Source organism: Chaetodon auriga, chromosome 15, assembly GCF_051107435.1.
Source record: "Chaetodon auriga isolate fChaAug3 chromosome 15, fChaAug3.hap1, whole genome shotgun sequence".
Classification (NCBI taxonomy): Eukaryota; Metazoa; Chordata; class Actinopteri; order Chaetodontiformes; family Chaetodontidae; genus Chaetodon; species Chaetodon auriga.
The window spans coordinates 5,452,134-5,474,716 of record NC_135088.1 but is presented as its reverse complement, the minus strand read 5'-3'; the positions used below and the strand labels follow the sequence as shown (position 1 = coordinate 5,474,716).

Below are 22,583 nucleotides of genomic sequence, written 5' to 3'. Positions count from 1 at the left end.
TGCAGATTTTAACATGTGGCCACATGGTGGATTTGTCTCTCTGTGGTTGTTTTGTGTCTCTTTGTGGTTGTTTTGTCTCTCTGTGGTTGTTTTGTGTATCTTTGTGGTTGTTTTGTGTATCTTTGTGGGTACTGTGTCTGATTGGATGGTCAGCTCAGGCATAAAAACAAAGTCATACTTGGTTTGTATCTTCAGTGTCGTACACAGGAAGCTTGTTTCCATCTCTTCCGTCAGACTTTGTGAAACTTCATTGTTGAAAATATTCCTGCAGCAGTTTTAATTACACAAACACAAAACGTTTCTACAGCTACAAAAACTTTATTACACTTTTTACAAACTCACATGTTCAGATATGTGCATGCATTTTTGTCACATGAACACAAAAGATGAGATAAAACTACAGGCTGTGAGATTATTTTAGATCATTTCAAAACTCTGATTATTTGTCACATTCTCTGCTTCCATATATTTGTCGTACTTAAAACTATTTTCCTTCTGCTGGATTTTTTCAGCTCGGCCAAATTTGACTTCTAAGTCAAAAATGTTGCTGCTACTCTGATAGATGCTACCATGCTAACACCAACATAAATGTGAACCAGTGATGATAGAAACAAATTAAATCCATCAGGAGGACGAAACAAAAGCTACAGGAAGGTTCTGATCTTTCGAACAGACATAAACTGTCTGCTGAAGTAGCCGTTAGCGGCTCCCTTTAGCAGCTCCGTTAATGGCTCCTGTGAGCAGGTCCGTTAGCAGCTCCCGTTAAGAGCTCCGCTAGCGGCTCCTGTTAGCAGCTCCGTTAGCATTGTCCTCATGGATGTACAGACTTTCACTGATTCTCTGTGGTACTGAAGAAACTTACAAACATGAGTTTTTTTCTGCAGCCAGTTTAAACTGGTCTGCAGCCTCAGAACCTTCCAGTGACTTCAGTCACGTTCAGCAGCGCTGATGAATTATTATATGGAATTATGACACTTTAAACTCATGTTGTCAATTATTAAAGGAACACTGACATTTAGTCAAATCGTCTTTCATCTCCAGCTCAGACATTAGCTCTGAACATGCTTAGCTTAGCTTAGCACAAAGACGCAGGGGGAAACTGTTAGCTTAGCTCAATCAAAACAGAAAAACTGCACGGTCTGACAACTTCAAATCTGTGTAATTTACATGTTTTTAGGCATCGATCTATCCTGATTCAGTAGAACACAGCACAAGAGCATATCCACTAAATAAGCTATAGGAAGGAGCACACACACACACACACACACACACACACACACACACACACACACACACACACACACACACACCAGCTGGAATATTTAATATTTATCTGTGTTCAGAGTTTGATCACACAGTAAGTACAGATATAAAAACACTAACCTGCAGTTCCACTAATGTCCACCAGATGCTGCTGTGATCAAAGTCTGGATGAGAAAACCTGAATGTCCTCTACAGACAGTCTGCATCACAGATGATGTCATTTCCTCAGTAGATGAAGGTGAAGGTGTAATATTTACAAAGTGTCCACCTGTCAAAGGTCACTCCAAACACACGGGACAACGTGTCACCACAGTAAAAGCTAACTGCTGCTCACTGCACTCTTTGCTGGGCTGGCATTAGCGAGTTAGCTTAGTTGACAGTAAATCATGTTCTTTCAAATTTGGTTCATGTTTCTACATATTTTAAGTTTATTTTTCTGTCGATTTTCTTTTAAAACCTAAATTTGAAGGACTTCCCGTCAAAATAACTGAAGAAAGATGGCGGACGCTGTCTGTCATTACAGTTAGTTCTGGATGATTATTGATTACTGATTTCAATTTCTGATTCATTGAAAAAGTTCATCATTTTGTTCTTTAAATCTTCGTCTCAGTTCGTGTTGGAGATAAAAGCTTCATCAGTGCAGCGAACACTCCTGATTGGCTGAGACATCAGGTGCTATAAAACGTGTTGAAATGTCAGCTGCTCCAGGTGAGGAGCTCCTCATGTTTCACAGGTGTATTCTTAAGGCTGAGGAGGAGGAGGGGTCAGACATAACTATATCACACCTGAGTGACCTGCACATGTTTTTAAAATCACTTCCTGTCAGTGCGGGGACATGGCCAGCTGAGGCAGCAGGTGTGTCAGTTAGCATTCCTCTGAGGCCGCTCCTCTTCGCTTTGCTCTGACCCTTCATCGCTGCCCCGCGCTGACGTCCAACACCTTCCCGGCATCCTTAGCGAGCGGGGACACGGGGCCGGGCCGGCCTTGTCCCGTCGACCCGGGGAGCAGCTCTCGGTCAGAGGAGGATGGCCAAGGTTGGGGGCGGAGTCTGGAGGCCACGCAGCGTGGGCTGGGGCTGATGGAGGACAGCGTCTGCTGGCTGCCGTTCAGGAAGGACGAGGTGTTGGAGCCCTGCTGGCAGCGGTAGTTGTAATACGCCTGCCACCCCTGACGCTTCTTCTTCCAACGACAGCGAAGGATCCGAATGAATGCCTGAAGACAGAAGAAGAATCAACGAGGACCAACAAGTATGCATCACCAAAGTCACCTGCTGGAACTCTCAGCTAACTCCAGCAGCAAACAGGCAGGACTGTCAGTGGTATCAACACTTTTTGTAGTACTATGAGTGGTGCCGGCTGTACTATGAGTATTACCTGCTTGAATTCGCGGCTGTAGCAGGGGTAGATAATGGGATTCAGGCAGCTGTTGAAGTATCCCAACCAGAAAATGACTTTGAAGAAGGTTTCTGGAGGACGCAGGCTGCTGTTGAATGAGCCTGAACACACAAACAAACACTGTGAATTTTTAGCAAGGAAGTATTTATACACTCAATTAAAATGGTGGACGGTAGATTCAGTGCTCTGCAGTAAACAGGAAGTGACTCTGCTGTCACCTTCTCTGATGCTTCCAAACCTCCAATCTGGTCTTCACACAACGTTCAAGGTGTTTTTTATTCTTTTATGGTTTGAAAAGGAAGTCAGAACATGAACACTGAAAGATGGAGAATGTGTTCATGAGTCTCAGATGGTGGAGTGTCCTTGAACACAGCATCAGGAAGAGCTGGAAAAGCTGTGATTTGATATCATCTTTGAATGTATAAACTGTTTAATGTGCAGGTACTGAGGTTCACCACCGGGGGGCAATGTTCACCACAGCACCACAGCATCACCATCTTCATCATCATCTTCAGGAGCTTCTGCTGCAGCTTTAAAGTTTGCTAATACACAGAACGCTTGGTTGTGATTGGCTGGAGGGTATTAACCAGTGACCTCATCAGTGATGTCAAAGTACAAACAGTCAAACTAACACACACACACTGAAGAGAAAGGGCAACAACATAATAATCAAATCAAATCAATAATCAATCAATCACCAAAATACTCATGATCATTCCTGTTTGGAGCCGATAAACCATCTGATCTTCATCAATAGGACACATACCGATAGGACACATATCTATAGGACACTGTCTCATGACCCCATCAACACCACAGACCAGGACTGGAACCCAAAACTGAGAGAGAGTTAGCAGAAGGTGACGGAACGTAACAGAACATCATGTGACAGATGGTAACACCGTGATGTGACAGTCCCTCATCATTCAGACATTTGCGTCTTTGTACTTCCTCCTTGCGTTACTCGTTTCCTGGACAGCACAGTTTTCAGCTTCCTGTTTCCTGCAGACAGTATTTCTAAAACGTCCCGTTGTTTCTGTCTTGTTCCCAGTTGAACAGCTAGTTTTACTGCTACCTACTGGCCAACACGACTGATAGGATCCTTTATGAAAAAGCGTTGCCTTTATTTGCATCATCACGAATGAATATTTCGGCTCTCTGGTCTTCAGGTGTTTCGTTCTCATCACAAGCTGCTCAAAGCGTTCAAAGATGTCTATGACAGATCAGACCTCGACCTTCTGAAGGAACGTGTACACATATCTGCGCCAGTCGAAGAGCCAATAGGAATGTCCTCTCTCTGAACTGGCCTGTGATTGGCCGAAGTCCACCGTCATGGGTCAGACTTTGTGCAGTCTGAAAGCAGCAAACAGGTGCAGAAGGTTTTCTGCCAGAATAAGATTCTGAAAGTTTAGAGAAGTTTACAGAAGTTTGATTCTTTCTCAGCTGATAACCGATGAGCTCGCTCCGATTATTTCACCTGGAGGTTATGAACACCTGAGGGTCATCAAGGCTGCACAGAGCACAGATGGATGATGTAATATTCCACAGGTCTGACCTCTGACCTCTGTCACCTGACAACAAGAACTTCTCCTCCAATGACAAAATGAACATCTCCTCCTCATGTGAGTCCCTGAAGGAGGAGTCAGAAACGCTCTCATCAGATTCCACTGGTGAAGGACAACAAAAGGTGAGGAGACAAACAGGATGCACAACCACAGGTAGAGTAACACCTGTACCACCTGTACCTGTCCTCACACTCTTCATCAGCATCGTTCAATCCAGTGTCTTTTCCTCTTCTTCACTCATCTCTCCTCCTCTCCTTGTCTCCTCTCCTCCTGTCCCTGGCACCTTCTTCTCTCCTCTCCTTGTTTCCTGCCCTGGTCTCCTTGCCTCCTGCCTCCTTGGGGTCAGAGCGGTGGTGACCTGGAGATGAGGCAGGTGATCTGCAGCATGTTGGAGGTTCTCAGAGGATTAAGGTGGATTTCGGTGGACTTAGGTGGATTTCAGTGGATTTTGGTGGATCAGGTTTTTGATGTTCTTCAGATAGCACCAACTCTGGAGCAGGAGGATTATTTCTCCCTCAGCATGGACTTGTAAGGCCATCCTGTGCCTCAGGCTGCACTCTCTGACTATATATGAAGAATCTGTCATGGGAAAAACATGTGACACCTGACAGTGATGTATTACTGTCCTGTAAAAAACACGTATCTCCAAGTTTGGTGATTCTCCCTCCTGAACGCAGAGGATCCGGGTTAATGGCGTCTGGGTCGCTGCCACGTTCTTCATGTAAATATATTCGCTGTTAACGGTTTCTGGCTGCAGTCCGGAGCCTCGCCACAGCTGTCACACTTTCACTCTTCTTCTCTGGTGTTTTTATGTGACGCACCTTCAAATCAGCTTGCATTTTTCACTGAATTCAGTTTCAGTCCCAAGATCACGGACGTTTAATCTTGTTCCTTCCTCTACAGATCCAGCAGATACGTATGACATGACAGGACTGCTGGATGTTACAGGACGCAGCCTCAGTGCTCAGGGGAATCTGGAACCTGGTCCACAGAGTTCTGTATCATGAGTACAGTTTAAACATTTTTATTCTGCTGCCTTTCATAACATCTGACGGAGCATCAGCAGAGGATCATAAGACGTGAAGACGTTATTCTTTCTGTCTTTCGCCCAAAACGTCAAATCATCCGTGAACTTCAACTCATCCTGTCAGCTGCACTCGGACTCTTTCATTGATCTACCTGAAGCTAATTTATCTGACGTGGTTTGAAATCAAACAGACATGAGTGGTGTTGACGAGTCGCAGACATGTTTCAGGTCTGACTTGGACTTAAAGGACTTAAAGTAAGTCGAGTGTTTTTCCTCAGACACATCAGAGCTTCTCCTGGTTTCACCTGTCTGACGTGTTCTCTTTGTTTGACCATTCGAACAAACTGGACAAAGACAAACAACAAACTGGACTCTGGTTTGTCTGGGCGTTCATTAGGATGCAGCAGGGGCTGAAGCTTTGCTTCCTGTTGGAGCTTCAGTCCTATTCTGAGCGTCTGCAGCTTTAAAGCAGCTCAGGACATCAGAGCAGTCATGCAGACGGCAGCTTTCAAACAAAACAGAGGAGGTTCAGTCCGTCCACCCCTCCGTCTGTCTGTCTGCACGGCTGATTTACTGAAGACGCAGTGCAGATCATGACTCAGCAAAAAGACGAAGCTGCATCACTGAGACTCTCAGCATTTTATAAAATTATGAAGTCAGTACAGAAGTGACTTTTTATCATCGTCATCATCATGTGTATGAACCTAACTGAACAGAAATATGAGGCCAAATTCAACTTGGAAGTCTGTTCTAATAATCCTGAAGGATCTTCGACTCTATAGCTGAAAATTCAGGCAGCAGCTCTCTGGACTCACCTGTGCGACACCTGAGTTTTACCTGGGCTTCATGTCCTCAGATGTCATGAACTCTTCCTGTTTACTCAGTTCACTTCCTGACAGCTGAAGAAAGTCATTTCACTGATGTCACACAGTTTTTGGAAATGCACGGTGGAAATACGAGCTTTTTTCTTAACTATTGGAGCTTTTCTGTGAAATACATGAAACTCAGTGAGGAGATACGAGGTTTGACCAGCAGCCTCAGACCTGCGGGACAGAGACCATCAGTCAGACTTCACCCACTTTAAGCAGGCGTCATGTAAATACAGACGGCATTTGGTGCGTTAAAAAAGTACTCCTCATCCTGAACACAGCTCCAAAAACAAGTCCCGATTTCCTCCTGAGACGTTTGACAGATTCCGCCTCTGGACACAAACATCACCATCTTTAGGCTGAGAGCGGCGGAGGATCAGTTTCTCTGAATCAACAGGTCAAATCCTCTGATCACAGGACTGTTTCTCTGAGCATCAAAGGCTCACTCGACTCACGGCTAATATTAAACACTTCATTCTCTCTCTTATGAAATCTGCCGTGGTCCAAAGGTCTCCTGTAGTCAGAGGGATTGTGGGTATTCCTTCATTTGGTCTCTGTAACATTCAAAAACTTGGAGTGAGTCGATGCTATAATGGCTGCTGTTTGAGGGTGAGAGCTGACTTCAGACAAGATTCAACAGGAACTTCTCCAGAAACCTTTTTAGGAAATCAAGAGTCCAGCTGAGTTCATGAAGGCGGGATTTTCTGATAGGAGGGAAATATCAGCTATCAACGAAGAGGTAACAGTTCATCAAACACAAACTGTTACGCTGTGAAGTCCAACGGCTAATTCAAAGAGATGAAGAAGCAGAGCAACAGCGTCTCATTAGAGTGACTGATTTCAGTCCCCTCCATGTTTCCTGTTTGAGCGTCTCGTTCCTTCTCCTTTACAGATTCTTTCTTGAGAGGTTGGGGAAAAACATATTCTTGGTTTGATCCCTGAGTTTACTTTGAGAGATCAGAGATTGGGTTTGGGGGTTTCTGAGTCATCAATTTTTGGGTGGGTGGGTGGGGGGGGCATCAGCTGCTCAGCTCTGAACTTGTGTTTTTTCATTTTAATGAGTTTGTGGTTCCTGTACGGTCTGTCCTGAACTCTGTTGACACTCAAACGTCTCAGCAGCTGATGGATTGATGGTGATAAAAGCGGTTCAGACGTTCATGTTCCCCTCAGGATAAACTGGAAGAATTTAAGTGATCCTCAGACTGTTCATGTAGCGCCACCATCAGGTCAACATGTTAGTGTGTCCAACACTTTGGTTTATGACCAAACACCTGCAGAACTGATGACTTTCCCATCAGACTCAGCTGCACTCTGTGTTAAGTGATGTGTGAACATCAAACCTGCTGAACATCAGGATGTTAGTATGTCGGTGTTAGTGTTTAGCTCTGCCCAGTTACAGTCTAGTTTAAAGTACTTTGGTTGTGCTTAGGTTCAATGCTTAAGACCTCAGAACAGATCTCAGAACAGTCAGATTTCAGAACAATCTGACCTCAGAATAGTCACTGTTCTGAGGTCTGACTGGCTCTGCTCTGGCAGATCTCAGGTCAGTCTTTGCTGGGATTCACTGGCTTTGACACAGTCTGCTCAGTATTTATGAACAGAGACGTCTTCCTGTCCAGCTGGACTAATCCGAGCGGGCTCAGCTCTAATCTGTGGTATCAGCCGGGGGGAATGTCTGGCGTCAATCCATCGTCCTTGTTGTGGGAAAGCCATGACAGAAAATAAAGAAAAAACAGAACTTCCGGCCTTTTACTTCTGCACTGATCTCCTGTCTGTCACTGTGAGCGCTCAGAGAAACCAGGAGTCATTTCTGAGGTTTGTCCTACAAACTCTGGCTGCTGATTGGTCGGTGACTCAGGATGTGAAGCATCACTGTTCAAGCTAAATATTTAAAATCTGAAAAAAACAAATCTCACCATCAGTCACACTTAGATGGTGGAGGATGTCATCGACATTCAAACAAATGGGCTGTCTTTGATGGTGAGACACTGCTGGACTCACGGCGCTGTGAAGGAGGAGACGCCACATGTCGATGCTTCGCTGTGAAAATTAGCGCTGAATTCATTTATTTTCCGTCAGTTTTAGAAATGACGGCTTGGGATATGCTAGCAGCTAGCTTCAGCTGTCTTACTGCTGGTGGGAAGGCACTGGTTTCTGAGCCGGGTTTGTAGCGAGTAACTGGTCAGACTGGAGAGAGTAACTGGTAAATATTCTGATGAAGGAAGACGGAGACGTTGAGGTGGCTCGGCCTCCTGATACCATGAGGTGATGTTGAACTGGACTGCATCATGCTGAGAGGTGATTCTAATATGTTGTCCACATCGTCTACATACAGGATCAGAAACACTGTGAATATACGGCATCCACCATGAGCTCAGTGATCAACACCAGGTGGAATTATTACCTGTCCCACAGCATCAAAGAGTGAAACATCAGACTGTACAAGTGACGAGCTGCTTCACAAAACAAACGCTGAATACGTTTACTCAGCGTCAGAAGCTGAAGGTGCGTCCTGTCACACCTTCACCTTGTTCTGACTCCACAGAAACACTGAAACTCACAGGTGACCTCCACACACCTGGAGGTGATGAGTACTGTGGTGGCAAGACAAACTGTCCTACCAGTGAAATGAGTCAATATAAGAGGAAGGCTCAGAGTGAGCGTTACATAACTGAACTCTGAAGAGAAGCTTTTAGGCCGCTGTGGACATTTGGACTGTCCCTGAGGCAGAACCTGTCCAGCTCACTCAGAGTCCACAGTTTGGTCAAATGTTTGACTTCTGGACTCAGTTTGTGTATTTTAGTCCCTCATGTCCTCGTGGTCTCAGTTCCAAATATTTTTTCATTGATCTAAACATAAGATGTTGTACCTGTATGACTCATGTTTCACTGTCTTTGTGCGTCGTCTAATGGTGTGTAATCCTCTCTGCTGATTGGCTGCTGACAGCAGTGGAGGACATGTCCCTCAGCTCATCACCATCAGTTTGTTTGGTTTTTATTTAAAACTCTTGTTAAAGTTGAGTTCTGAGGTTAAAATGCGGTGCTGTGTTCAGGGCATGACGACAACAGTAGTCTAAAGCGCCAGTGAGAATTACCCACGAACACTTGTGGCCTTGACGGGCAGACGACAGGACAGGAGGAGACAACAGTCACTGTGGCACCTCCTCCTGTAGGGAGGCTCAATGTGTGCTCCTCACAGCTCCGTTTGTTCACGAGGAGCATGACGCTTTCACGCTCACGGTTCTTTACGTTGGCGTCACGTGCATGCGCCTGTTTTTTATGTGCACTAGCTCTGAGACCAATGAAACGGCGCAGAGTGGCTCCACATCTCGACGCCATGGTGGCAGTAGAAGTGAGCTCTGTTACTGGCTGCTCTCAGCAGACGGCTGGCATCACGTCACAGAGCTGCTGGTCATGTGACCACCTCCTCACCTTCCTGCCATCGTCTCCCTGTTAAAGACTTTGTCTTTGAGACTCTGAGGACAGAGGACGTCGTCTGCACAGACTGTGAAGGAACTCAAGCATAATTTGAAATTTGTGATCTGAAACAATTCGTCCATTAATCAGTTAATCGATTAGTGGATGACAGGAAACTCTTCAGCATACAATGACTTGTTCCAGCTTCTGTAATGTGAATATTTCTCTATGACCATAACCTGAATATCTTTGAAGACATCACCTTGTCTTTGATGTTTAAAGGGACAAACTCAGAGACAGATGAAGCCATGTGGACTTAAGGATTAAAGACATTGAACGTACCGATGGGCAGAGCCAGGAAGAACGGCAGCCAGCAGAGGATGAACATGCCCACCACCACGCCCAGCGTCTTGGCTGCTTTCTTCTCTCTGGAGAACTTCAGCAGTTTGACGGTGAGCGTGCTGCGTGCGGCCGAGGCCCCGCCTCCCCCGGGCTTGGAGGCGGGGCATAGCTCCTGGATCTGCTGGTTCCGGCAGTGGATCCTCAGGGTCAGCTCGTTGGAGTCCTCCTGACGCTCCTTCATCACGCCGGCCTCCAGGTTCTTGGTGGTGCGTTTGGCCACAATGTAGACACGGAAGTACATGGCGAGGATGACCGCCAGTGGGATGTAGAAGGAACCGAGCGAGGAGAAGAGGGCGTAGAACGGTTCCTCAGTGATGAGACAAACCGTGTCGTCCTGCAGGGCACACAAGTTACCTTTAGTTTCCTCACGCAGCAGAAACAAGATCAAAGAGCAATCTGAAAACCAAAAACCTGCTCTGAGAACGACTTTTGACCCAACAATGAGACCACAAGGTCTGTTTTGTAGCTGTTCTGGAGCTTTCAACTGTGTTACATGATCTTCCTGTCAACTTTTAATCTCTGCCTTTAAGCCAACGAGAAGTGGACGAGAATCTTTTAAATGAATGGAAATTAATTCATCTGAACCGCCACCTGCTGAGGACGATCATGTGATGCGACTGAAAGCTCTGGAGCAGCTGATCTCTGATCACACATGCTGCGGATCCTTCAAACATGTTCAAAACAAACAAGTTCTTCAGTGAAGATGGAATCAAAATGTTCAATGAGTGAAGGGACTTCTGGACTTCTGGACAGAAAAAACATATTTAAAGAGAAAACCTTTGACGGCTTCTGACTTCCTGATTTTTGACAGGAAGAAGTTTTCAGCCAGACAGGAAGTGCTCACAGAATCTCTGTGGACCTAAAAACTTTACTTCCTCGTTTAAGGTTATGGTCAGTCAGGGGTTCTGTGATTGGCTGCAGGAGCCTCGATGAAGGTGTTTCAGGGATGAAGTGCTTTGGTTCAGTACCTGTGACGGCGGCTGCTTCCAGCCCAGCAGCGGGCCGATGGAGATGATGATGGCGAGAACCCAGACGCCTAACATGGCGAGCAGCGCCCGCTTCTCGGTGACGATCATCGGGTACTGCAGCGGATAGCGGACGCCGATGTAGCGGTCGATGGAGATGACGCACAGAGACATGATGGATGCCGTGCAGCACAGGACATCCACCGCCGCCCAGATGTCACAGAAGATCCGACCAAACACCCAGTAATCCAAAATCTGCAGGGACAGGAAGTGTGTGAGGTCACTTCCTCTTCAGTTTAGAGGAGATTTTTTTACTTTTCATACATCTCAGAGGGAACCTTTCACTTCTTACGGCACGACCTTCATTTTCACATCTTTAGATCCAACAGGAGACAAAATGCGTCTGCTTTGGTTTATTTTAAAGAAGTTTCGTTCGTGTTTGGAGCCAATAGGGACGTCTAATTTTTATCTTTGTGAAGATACATTCTTTTACGTCGTTAATCGAATGAAAAGAGGCAGAATCATGCTTAGAGTGGAAGATTCTTTTATTTTTGTAATACTGTGATGTGTATGTTGGGTTGTATCACCTCTGTCTGTTTAATGGTTCATTTGAGAACTGATTGACAGGCGATCGACAGTCTGAGCAAAGTTTAGTCGCAGTTACCGACTTCCAGCAGCAGAGGGCACGAAAATCTGAAAGTATCCTCAAAAATCAGTGATGACCAAAAAAAGGACAAAAATGTCTGACTGAAGCTACAAACAGCACCTCCTGTGGCTTAACCTTGGGGCTGAAGGAATGAACAACTTTTAGGTCTTCATCAGGAAAAATCTCAGAATTTAAAACCTGAAAGCGCTGAGACACAGACATGTCAAGTCACTTCCTGTCTTCACTTCTAAGAACCAATCAGCTTCAGTTTCTGCTGTTTTTACTGTATTTAACGTTGTAGCTTCACCTGAGTGTCAGTGCTCCATGAACACAGGTGTGAAATCATCGAGATAAATGGTGATATTGTGATATTTTTATCCAGTCGAAGCATGAACGTTCACACCTGCTGTCAGGTGAACTTTGACATTTTAATGCTATTAATTATCAAACTGCTGACAGATCAGCAGATCAATAATGACGAAGCAGAAAACTGAAATACTGATGAACTCTGAGACAAAATGTCTCTTTATTCATGTTCAGTTTGTTGATTTTGTCCCTCTTCTTCATCACTTCGGTAGATTGATTCCCTTTTTCCTTCATCTTCACTTTTCCTGTCCCCCTGCCTCATAACTGTCTACTGTGTGAGTCATAAATGACTTTTAAATTAATTTATTGATCGTTTAGTCACGAAAATGTTAAAACAAACACCAAAATAACCAAGACAACATCTTCATATTCAGACATCTGCATTTTACAGAGAAACAGCAAATATCATATAACAGACAAACAATGACTAATCAATGAATTATTTCTAAATAATCAATGAATTATTCCTTCCTCGTTTCTTTCTCTCTTTAGGCGCCATTCTTTCTGTCTTTCCTTTCACCTGAAAACGTGAACATCTCCACTTGTTGTCATTCAATGATCAATAACGGATCGATCAGAGATCGCGCTCCGCACTGACCTCCAGCGTGGCGGACACCGGCAGCACGGTGGTTCCCAGCAGCAGGTCCGCGATGGCCAGGTTGATGATGAAGTAGTTGGTGGGGATCCGCAGGTGTCGGTTACAGACCACCGACAGGATGACTAGGATGTTCCCCACGATGGCGAACATGATGAAGAAGGCCAGCACCATGCCCACCGGCACCGCCCGGCTCAGGTCCAGCGGGGCGGCGCCGTGGTGCTGTGAGCCGTCGGTGCGGTTGACGGACGAGTTGGAGCCGAGAAGCGGCGGCTGCGTCTCGGCGTAAAGATCCGCGGAGGATCGGTTGGTCCACAGACTCATGGTGAGGGGGTCTCAGTCTGAGGTGGTCCAAGGTGCAAAAACGGTTTCTCCGGAGGTGGCGGTTCTATTAAACCCTCAAACAGGACTATTAATACTAAATGTACTTTAACCGTTACTTACTTTGGGGGATTCTGGCGCAAAAACAGCCGCAACACATGAGTTTTTTTCATTTTCCCTCTTTAGTATCTCTCAGGATAGTTTTGCGGTTTTCTCGGCTCCGTAATGTTTGAAAAATACGACTATTTTTCGTAGAAAATCCCTGAAAAGAGACCCTGACAACGCTCGTGCCTTCGATTCAGCGCCATGGCCGAGAGCAGCGCTCGCGCCGGGCTCGGTTTGCGCGGCAGGCGCGCGGAGCAGCAGCAGGTGGAAGTCCGGGTCAGCTCGCGCTCATCCCGCCGGCCGGTAGAGCTCCTCCTCGGGTTAAAGTGGCGATTGAGGAGCGGGTCAAAGATGGCCGTGTCCTTTTATGGTCCAAGTGTTTAATGTGGGAAAGTTTCGAAAGAGGAGAAAAAAAGGAAAGAGAGACACAAACCGCGACATCTTTCTCTCACGGTGGGAGAGAGACACTGACTCACTCTCTCTCTCTCTCTCGCTCTGCCTGTTAGTGTCTCTCTCTCTCGCTGTCTCTCTGTCTGCCTGTCTGTCTCTCCAGACTTAATGCAGTATAGTCTAAGCAGGTTGTAAGTATGGTGGTTCTGAGGTGCAAAAATAACACTATGGCTGAAACTGGCCGTTAGCTCGCGGTGGAGTTTCCTCAGAAAACGCAGCTTTTTCTAATTAAACATATTTTCTCATCGTTCAGTCATGCAGTTTGGCGAACTGAGCTAAAAACACATGAACATTTTGTTTATTTTTATCATATGTTGTGTTTTCATTTCACATGCATTTTCTGAAATGTTGGGTTTTGTTTTTTTAAATGTTGTGTTTTTGCACTTCCAGGCCACCATACACAAGTTTTAGCACTAACAGCTAGATTTTGTGACAAAATCTGTCTTCTTACTGCAGAACATTCTGAGCTGAAACATTTGGCAGTTAAAATACTGTTTTCATAATACAGGATATAAATAAGTGTGGTGGCCTGAAGGTGCAAAAACAACATGTAAACAGAGATTTACAGCTGCTTCCAAAAAGTTTGTCAGATTTCTTTGAATTGCAAATGAAATTTTCTAAACGTATCTTTCCATTCAGTAGTTTTATTGTTGTAACTGATTGTTTTAGGAGGCAAAAGTAATTTTAAGTAAGTTCAAAGAAAAATTAAAAATTAATGAACGCAAATGAAAACTGTCTCAGTATTTGACCCCCACACAGCAGAACTCAGTGGAGCCACCTTTTGCTTCAATAACAGAGTATCAGGATCTGTTTTGGGTTATTTTCCATGATTCCTCCTGGCAAATCAGTTCAAGCTGGTCACATGACACAGTTTTCAAACAGTGGAGCAGATTCTGGATCAGAGCTGGACTTTGACTCGGCCTTTGTAACATTCTGTGAAAAGTTGCTTTTGTTTCTTGTTTTTTGTGTTGTGTTTGGCACTTCTGGGCCACCGTACTTAATCAGAAAAGGATAAATGTTCAGATGAAAATTTTCTTGTTCTGAAAATTCCTTGTTGAAATATTTCAAACAGCTGAAGTGAGTCACCTGTTAGCTCCAAAGACCCGCCCTTCTTAGTACGAAACATGGCGTCGGCAGCTCTGTTCAGGCCCGGCCTCAATCTTTGGAGGGCCAAACAGATGGAGGACATACCTGAGGAGGTGCCATCAGCTGGTCTGCCTCAGGAGGCCCAAACCAAAACCAGCAGGAGGAGGATTCTAGGTGTGAGTCTCTGACAACAGGTGAGGATCCAGACGGCCGCACATCAGGAAGACCTCACAATCTTCTTCAGTCCTCATAATGCTCATCATCATCGTTCCGTTCTTCTCCCAGGTGTTACTACACATGAAGCAATGAATCCCATTAGAAATGTGTTCAGTGATGACTGGGAGCTGATACATGCCAATGGGTCACTTCCTGCTTCAGCGTCTCATCACTTAACAGCAAAACATAATAAATAACACAGTAATAATACATAATGCAGTAATACTACCAAATAATACATAATACAGTAATAATAAATAATACAGTAATAATACAGATATAATATATAATACAATAATAATACTTAATACAGAAATAGATAAATAGAATACAGACATCAGTAAGCACAGTGTGTGTGCGTGTGTGTGTGTGTGTGTGTGTGTGTGTGTGTCTATTTTCAGATCAGTCAGAAATGTGCACCATGCTGTTGGCAGCAGATCAATAATAACCTCTCATTGAGGTCCTGTTGTGTAGAAAGTGTGACAGCCAATCAGAGCAAAGATCCTCAGGTGGGCAGAGAGTCTCACTGATGAGTCATCGTTTTATTTCAGAGGTGTTGAGTTTTGTATTGACAGGGTCATGTGACTGACAGGGGTAGTAAAGATAGCGAGCTAATGTGTTAGCATGCTAGGTGTCATGTGACCTCCGCGGACTGTGAGTTCGTGTCCTTTCATTGGTTTTTCTTTGGGTCAAATGTCTCAGTGGATGAACTTCAGCAGGATTGATGACATAGAAAGTTTGTGTCCATGTGACATCGAGCTGTGTCTTCTGCAGCGTTCGTACAGCGCTGCTAACTGAGACACTTTTCACACACTCGTCTGTTTCCTCACAGACTGAAACTCAGGTTCACACCCGAGAGGACACAGCAGCCACTGGTTCAAACCCGAGAGGACACAGCAGCCACTGGTTCACACCCAAGAGGACACAGCAGCCACTGGTTCAAACCCGAGAGGACACAGCAGCCTCTGGTTCAAACCCGAGAGGACACAGCAGCCACTGGTTCACACCCAAGAGGACACAGCAGCCACTGGTTCAAACCCGAGAGGACACAGCAGCCTCTGGTTCAAACCCAAGAGGACACAGCAGCCTCTGGTTCAAACCCGAGAGGACACAGCAGCCACTGGTTCACATCCGAGAGCATACAGCAGCCACTGCCTCACACCTGAGGGGACACAGCAGCCACTGGTTCACATCCGAGAGGACACAGCAGCCACTGGTTCAAACCCGAGAGGACACAGCAGCCACTAGTTCACACCCGAGAGGATACAGCAGCCACTGGTTCACACAATCAGGGCCAGAGTGAGAAACAACACAAACAGTTCATTCAAATGAATGCCGTCACATCAGTCAGCTGCGTCTGACTGGCAGGAGACAGTTTCTATGGCTACAGGGATGTTCTGTGTCTCTGTGTCTCTCTGTGACAGAGAGAAAGAGACAGACAGAAAGACAGACAACACATTACATTTTAGGATGCAGACTAGGGTTTAAGGTTAGAGTAACTCTCCAGGAAATGAATGTAAGTTCATGAAATGTACCCATAAATTATGTACACACGACCTTGTGATTGTGTGTGTGTGTGTGTGTTTGTGTGTGTGTGTTCAGTAACTGTTCAGTATCACCTGCAGGCCTCACAGCAGCAGCTCGCAGACAAACATCCTCACAGCAGAGCTCATTAAAGACTGCACACGTTAACAAGTGACCTGAGGGGGGCGCTGACAAGCACATGATCAATAACGTGACTACAACAACACAGAGTCCATCAAACAACTGCTGAGATGCCTCAGTCTGAACAGACAGACAGGCAGACAGAGACAGAGAGAGAGAGACAGAGATAGACAATCAGATGGACAGCTTAGAATCCACAGAGCCATGATGCTAACCTGGCTAACATCATGGATTGACACCTGCTGTCTGTGATCACCTTGACTTAGGTAGGTCTACCTGCAGACTCCCAGAGCAACACGACTCACCTGCTGCGTGACACACCCGAGTGGTGGTTTGCTTCAGTTGAGGAAAGATGTCGGCCTGTGTGCCGTGTCCTCTGTCCTCGGTCCTTCAGCCTGCATTAATATCAGATCAGTTTATATTTCCTTAGCATACCTGAGCCAGGCCCAATTTATTTTGTGATCCAATGACATTTGGAGGATGCAGTTTACATATTGGGTTTACTCAGAAGTAAACTTTACATACGTACTTCAGGGCTAGGACGTGCTACATGCTAATGCTAACAGGCTGCGGTGACTATGCACTTTGACGACATGAAGGAGAAACACGTTCTTGAATGTTCTTGAGTCACGTTGAAGCCCTTCAATGATTCAGACGCTAACGAGAGAAAAACACGTTCGATTTTCAAACAGTTTCAGTTTAACGAGAGAAAAAGATCTGAGGACGAAGATGAAGCGATGCGTCCGTCACTAACATTAGCTTAACCTCTGATAGCATCCAGCGTGGACTCCCACGCAGTGGATGTTCAGTCCTGAAAAGGTGTTTAACTTGTAACCCCTCAAAGGACTGACAGGAAGAGCAGGGACGCGTCCTTCATAACAACACCTGGTTACGAATGTGTGTGTGGTACAGAGGAATAAATCAGGCTTTGACACACACACACACACACACACACACACACACACACGCACACGCACACGCACACACACACAACATTGAGCTTTGGTTTAATGGGACTAAAAATGTGTTAAAAGTCAAACGATGGAAGACAAAATGAGGCAGAGAGACGACGTCACTGTGGCTGTTATTAACCGTTTGAGTCAAGAGCTAAATTAGGGACTCATTGTGGTCTCACTGGCCTCATTGTGGTCTCACTGGTCTCATTGTGGTCTCTCTGGTCTCATGGTGGTCTCATTGTGTCTCTGTTGCCTGTTATTCAGCTGCAGGAATAAACCTGCTGACTGATGGTTCCTGCTGGACTGAACGAACACTTGAACTGTGTGGATCAGCGCTGAGCAGCAGGACGCTGCAAGGACAAGAAGACGAGACAAGAAGACAAGAAGACGACAAGACAGGACAGAACTGTGACAGAAGCAACAAGACGCTTCAGATTTCCATTTGTCTTCACTTTAAAATAATGTGGACGCTGATTTCTGTCAAGACAAGAAAACGTGAAAGTTCCGCATAAAAAATGAAAGTTAGGATTTTGAGACACTGTGTGAAAATCTTCTGTTATAGAAAATAAGTGAAAACTCTGAAGTACTGAGAAATGAATGATTGTAAGAAACTACACGAAACTAAAAAGTCAAATTTAATTTCTTGTCTGACTTGATGTCACGACGTCAGATCTGATCATTCTGACTTCTTTCCTGTCTGTCATGATGACTACTTCCTGTTAAAGGTTCCCAGGTGTGACCCGCCGCTCCACCCTCATCTCCACCTCTGAGGATGCTGCAGCTCCTCCTGTGAGCGTTCAACGCAGTTGATGGTTTGAACCATCTGACAGCCTGAAAAAGACACTTCTGTCCCTGAATCTGCTGCCCCAGTGCATGCTGGGAGTGTTTTCAACACACCTGTACCTGCCGTCACATCATCAGCTCTCGGCCAATGAATAACGATCTCGGTTTCAGCTCTTTCGTTTCATTTGTTCTTGAGGCCCGTCAGCATCCATGTCCATGTTCTGGATTCATTCGGAGCCGTTGGGTCTTTGGGCTCGTTGCCGGGAACACCGACTTCCTGGAGTCTCTGCTGATTTCCTAGCAACAGCTCAGAGGCAGGAAGCAGTCCAACTCACAGCCCCCCCCCCCCCCCCCTTATTTCTACCAAACCAGTTGTGATCTTTCTGCAGGAAAGCGTCGACTCACAGACGAAACGTGAAATAAGAAAAAACTTGAACTCGTCCGTCAACATTTCATCATCAGCAAAACGTTTAACGATGAAGACAACAACTCCCATGATCCCTTGCTGTTCCGCTGTGTCAGATTGCGTCTGTTCTGATTGACAGAACTTGACTGCCTCAGGTGTGGTGTTGAGTTGGAGCCTCTGTCTGGATCTGTGACCTTTGACCTCCCGGCAGCAGAGACTGGTTTCCATAGAAGGAGCAGAGAGGAGGACGGCTGGTTTTACTGGGACAGAATGGTTTACGTTCACGTTCGCCATCTCAGTTTGAGTCTCGTCACATCTCTAAAGGAAAAGCTTTGTGGCTCTAAAAACAGCTCAGAGAGGCAGAGCGAGAACATGTGAACGAACATTAAAACGTCAGTGCAGCCCCCCCACCCCACCCCCCCCACCCCCCCCACACACACACACACACACAAACACACACACACACACACTGGATTATTAACTGCCAGACTAAAAGGCTAAAAATGGCAGCACGTCCCTTTAAATTTCAGCTGTGCATTCCTGGAATTACAGCTTCCACAGAGCTGATGTCCTGACGTCCTGATGTCCTAATGTCCTGATGTCCTGTCTGAGACTAACGCTGGTGACGGGGTTCACTTCACATCTCAATGCCCCCCCCACATGTCCTCTGTCTCATCAATACGTGCCTGTTCCAGTGTCTTCAAACAAAGAACAAGAACTGAACCGCAAAATACACACTGTGTGTGTGTGCGTGTGTGTGTGCGTGAGAGAGAGAAAGAGCATGTGTGTGTGTGTGTGAGAGAGAGAGAGAGTGTGTGTGTGTGAGTGTGTGTGTGTTCTTTACATATACTGGATACTCTTCACGTTTAGTTTGTCTATACTTTGGCGTCCTGTCTTTCCGCTAACAGGACGTTCAGTGCTGATGTGTGTTTTATTCTGTAAACACAGTTTTCTACTTCCTGTCTGTGCGTCCTGAGAAACGAGCGCTCGTCTGTTGGAGGTTTTTCTTTGTCTGACTGGCGGTCTGGGGACAGACGTCGTCATCTTCTCGACAGACTGTGAACTCATTTGTTATACTTGTCCAATTGCGTCACATTTACTGGACTTGAAGTGGAGGCAGAGAGCGTCTCAGCGCCCCCTTGTGTTTCGGAGTGACATCACTTAAGAGAAAAGAGAGGAGGGAAAGTGTCGTCAGCAGGAGTTGGTGTCAGGGAGGAGGAGGAGGAGTTCACTCATTCATTCAGTCCATTATGATGACATGAAGGCCTTCATCTGTCCAGGTGATGGTACCTGGCAGGCAGAGTCGCTCCTCATCATGACTCCTCAAAGCTGAACGCTGCCAGGTCAAAGGTCAGGAGGAGTTTTCAAGGTTCATATCAGAACATCAATGGAACGTCTCAAAGGAGACAGACTCCACTTTGAAGTCCACAGACAGGAAACAGCAGGAGGAGCAGGCGGTCCAGAGAGGAGCTGGAGCTCCTTTTTTTGTTTGTGATTGTTTTTACTGCTTTTCTTAAGGATTGTGAACATTTCTCCATCACTCATGTTTTCTGAAGAACTGTCCTCCTGAATGGATGAAAGCGGCGTCTGGAGCAGCGTGCAGCCTCTTCCTGCGTCCTACTGGTCCAACCTGCAGAAGCTCGCAAAGACTTTCAAAGTTATTTGTTGTTCTTCCTCTCGGGTGCAGTTTGTCCTCCTCCGCTCCAGCTGGAGCTGAGTTATGGCGGCAGGCAGCAGCCGCTCGTACAGCTGGTGGGAGTTTCACTGCTGATGGATGGACGAGGAGGAAGAGGAGGAAGAGCAGAGCGCCTCATGGTGTTTTATTATTTTATCCTCCATCAGATGAGATCTGATCAGACATTTGGTTTCAGTTCATTTGAGTGAAAATCAGCCAGCAGAAAGATCAACATTCACTGTGTCTACATTAACGCTGAAGAAATATACATGATCTGCAGAGAGGAGGAGGAGGGGGAGGAGGGGAGGAGGGGGCTGCTACTGTTCAGTCATGAGGAGGCAAAGACGTAGAGGAGGAAGGGAGGTTGGATGATAGATGGATGGACAGATGAATGGATGGACGGATGGATGGATGGATGGATGGATGATGGATGGATGGATGATGGAGTTTCATCGGTCTGCTTGTTAGCAGATTATCACTTTACATAACTGCATGATTCAGAGAAGAAACAGTAAGAGCAGATTTAGTGATGAAGATGAGGATGATGACGAGCAGGTGGAGGTCAGGATGAAGAGGTGGAGAGTGAGGATGATGATGATTATGTTGGGGTCCAGCTGGAGCCTGACAGCAGACGATGAATCACAGACCGAATCCTTCATCTGTTAGTTTTCCTTAAGAAGACGTCGACTGAGCACACACGCACGCACACACTCACGCACGCACTCACGCACACACACACGCACGCACACATACTCAGACACTCACACACAGATGGGCGCGTGCGCAAACACACACGCACGCACACACACACACACACACACACACACACACACACACACACACACACACACAGTGTTTATGGCTGCAGACTATTTTTAATCCACTCAGACGTTGGAAAACTTCGCCTCCATTTTTCATCTTCATCACATTTTAAACAGACAACTTTATTTGTAATTACAGTGAAGTAAAAGTACCAAAACAATGTAAAAGTGCTCCATCACAAGGTTAAATCTCCTGTGGTCAAAATCCTAAATATACAAAAGCACACAATTAACCTCACCTTCATGCAGTAAAAGTACAGCAGTAGTCAGCTTCATGCAGTAAAAGTACTGTGTGTGCAGTATGTCTCCTGTGTCTGAAGCAGAGGGTGAAATATTCAGTAAAGATATCTTAGATATTTTCTGGTGTCAGGACGGAGGACAGAGGATTCACAGTCGTCAGCAGACAAGTTCTGTGAAAAGTCTTGAGGGACAGATGAGGGACGCAACTCTAAGAAAGACAGAAGACGACGTGAACGATGACGAACAGGAAGTGTATCGAATGCAGCAGCTCCTCAAAAACCACAGGAAACACAACAACCTGAGAACGGCGTCCACAGAGCACCACGTCCCATAGACTAGACGACAGAAGACGAACCAGCATCAGAACCACAACCTGCAGGTGAGACCACCACCAAAACAAGAAGACCACTGAGACCACTGTGGACCACTGAGACCACCTCTAAACCAGAGACAGACAAACAGACAGATAGACAGAGGGATGGACAGAAGAACCTGTAAACTCTTCTACTATTGGCTGAGCTCAAACAGGAAACAGAAAAGTTGCTAAAAGAAAATTAAGAACACGTTCTCCTGTCCTCTTGTTTTTTTCTTCAGATTCTTTCGATGTTTGTTTTGTTTGTGGTGAACTGACAATAAAGTTGGTTTGACATCTAGCGTCCTGTGGATTTATTGTCCTTCCTGTCAGACACAAACGTTCCCGTCTGTCCTCATATGAGACACCATTCAGATTCACGTCAACGATTGACTCATTGCGTTTCACAGCAGGAGGCTCAACAAACACCAACAGCAGACAAACAGCTGATTTCAAACAGAGCAAACATTGAGGACACTCACTGTTGACGTCTCTCATTGATCCACAGATCAATAAAACTCCAACAGAAACGCTGTGAAATGTCCAAAAGGCTCCAGAAGATCCACTGCAGTGAAGACATTTAGTCCAAAACATGAAAATCGTCCACAGAAACATGTTTTCTGCTCTCAAACTTGCAGCCAGACAGAAAACACAGACGGACGCCATCTTGTCTCCGTTTCCTCTGTGGAGTCTCAGGTTTGAAATGACAGCGGACCAATCGCGAGCTGCCACATGAGGCCTAGCAACCAAAGCAGCCAATCACAGTGTGAGTTGAAATGAAGGGCCTTGTTCTTCTCGTCCATGTGAAGATTGAGCCAATCACAACCAGTTCAGTGAATGACTGGCACTTTGAAGAGCCAATGAGACTCTGAACACACTGATTGGCCATTTTGTGGATATGAAAGAGTTTGAAGTGAAAAATACAGTAAATGAGCTCAAAATGAAGATATACAGCTAAAATATACATACAGACACCTTAAATATGAACACAGACGGACA

The 22,583-nt window shown here is 45.7% G+C and overlaps 1 protein-coding gene across 1 annotated transcript; it reads right to left on the bottom strand.

Annotated features, from left to right (window-relative positions):
* Nucleotides 1-304: 304 nt before the first annotated feature.
* Nucleotides 305-13,591, bottom strand: LOC143332729 (alpha-1A adrenergic receptor-like). The gene is made up of 5 exons (XM_076750490.1): nucleotides 12,512-13,591; nucleotides 10,905-11,156; nucleotides 9,877-10,270; nucleotides 2,637-2,758; nucleotides 305-2,475 (listed from the first exon to the last, which is right to left on the bottom strand). Exons 1-5 carry the CDS (start codon nucleotides 12,830-12,832, stop codon nucleotides 2,173-2,175), a joined length of 1,392 nt encoding a protein of 463 aa, XP_076606605.1. The 5' UTR covers nucleotides 12,833-13,591; the 3' UTR covers nucleotides 305-2,172.
* Nucleotides 13,592-22,583: the final 8,992 nt, after the last annotated feature.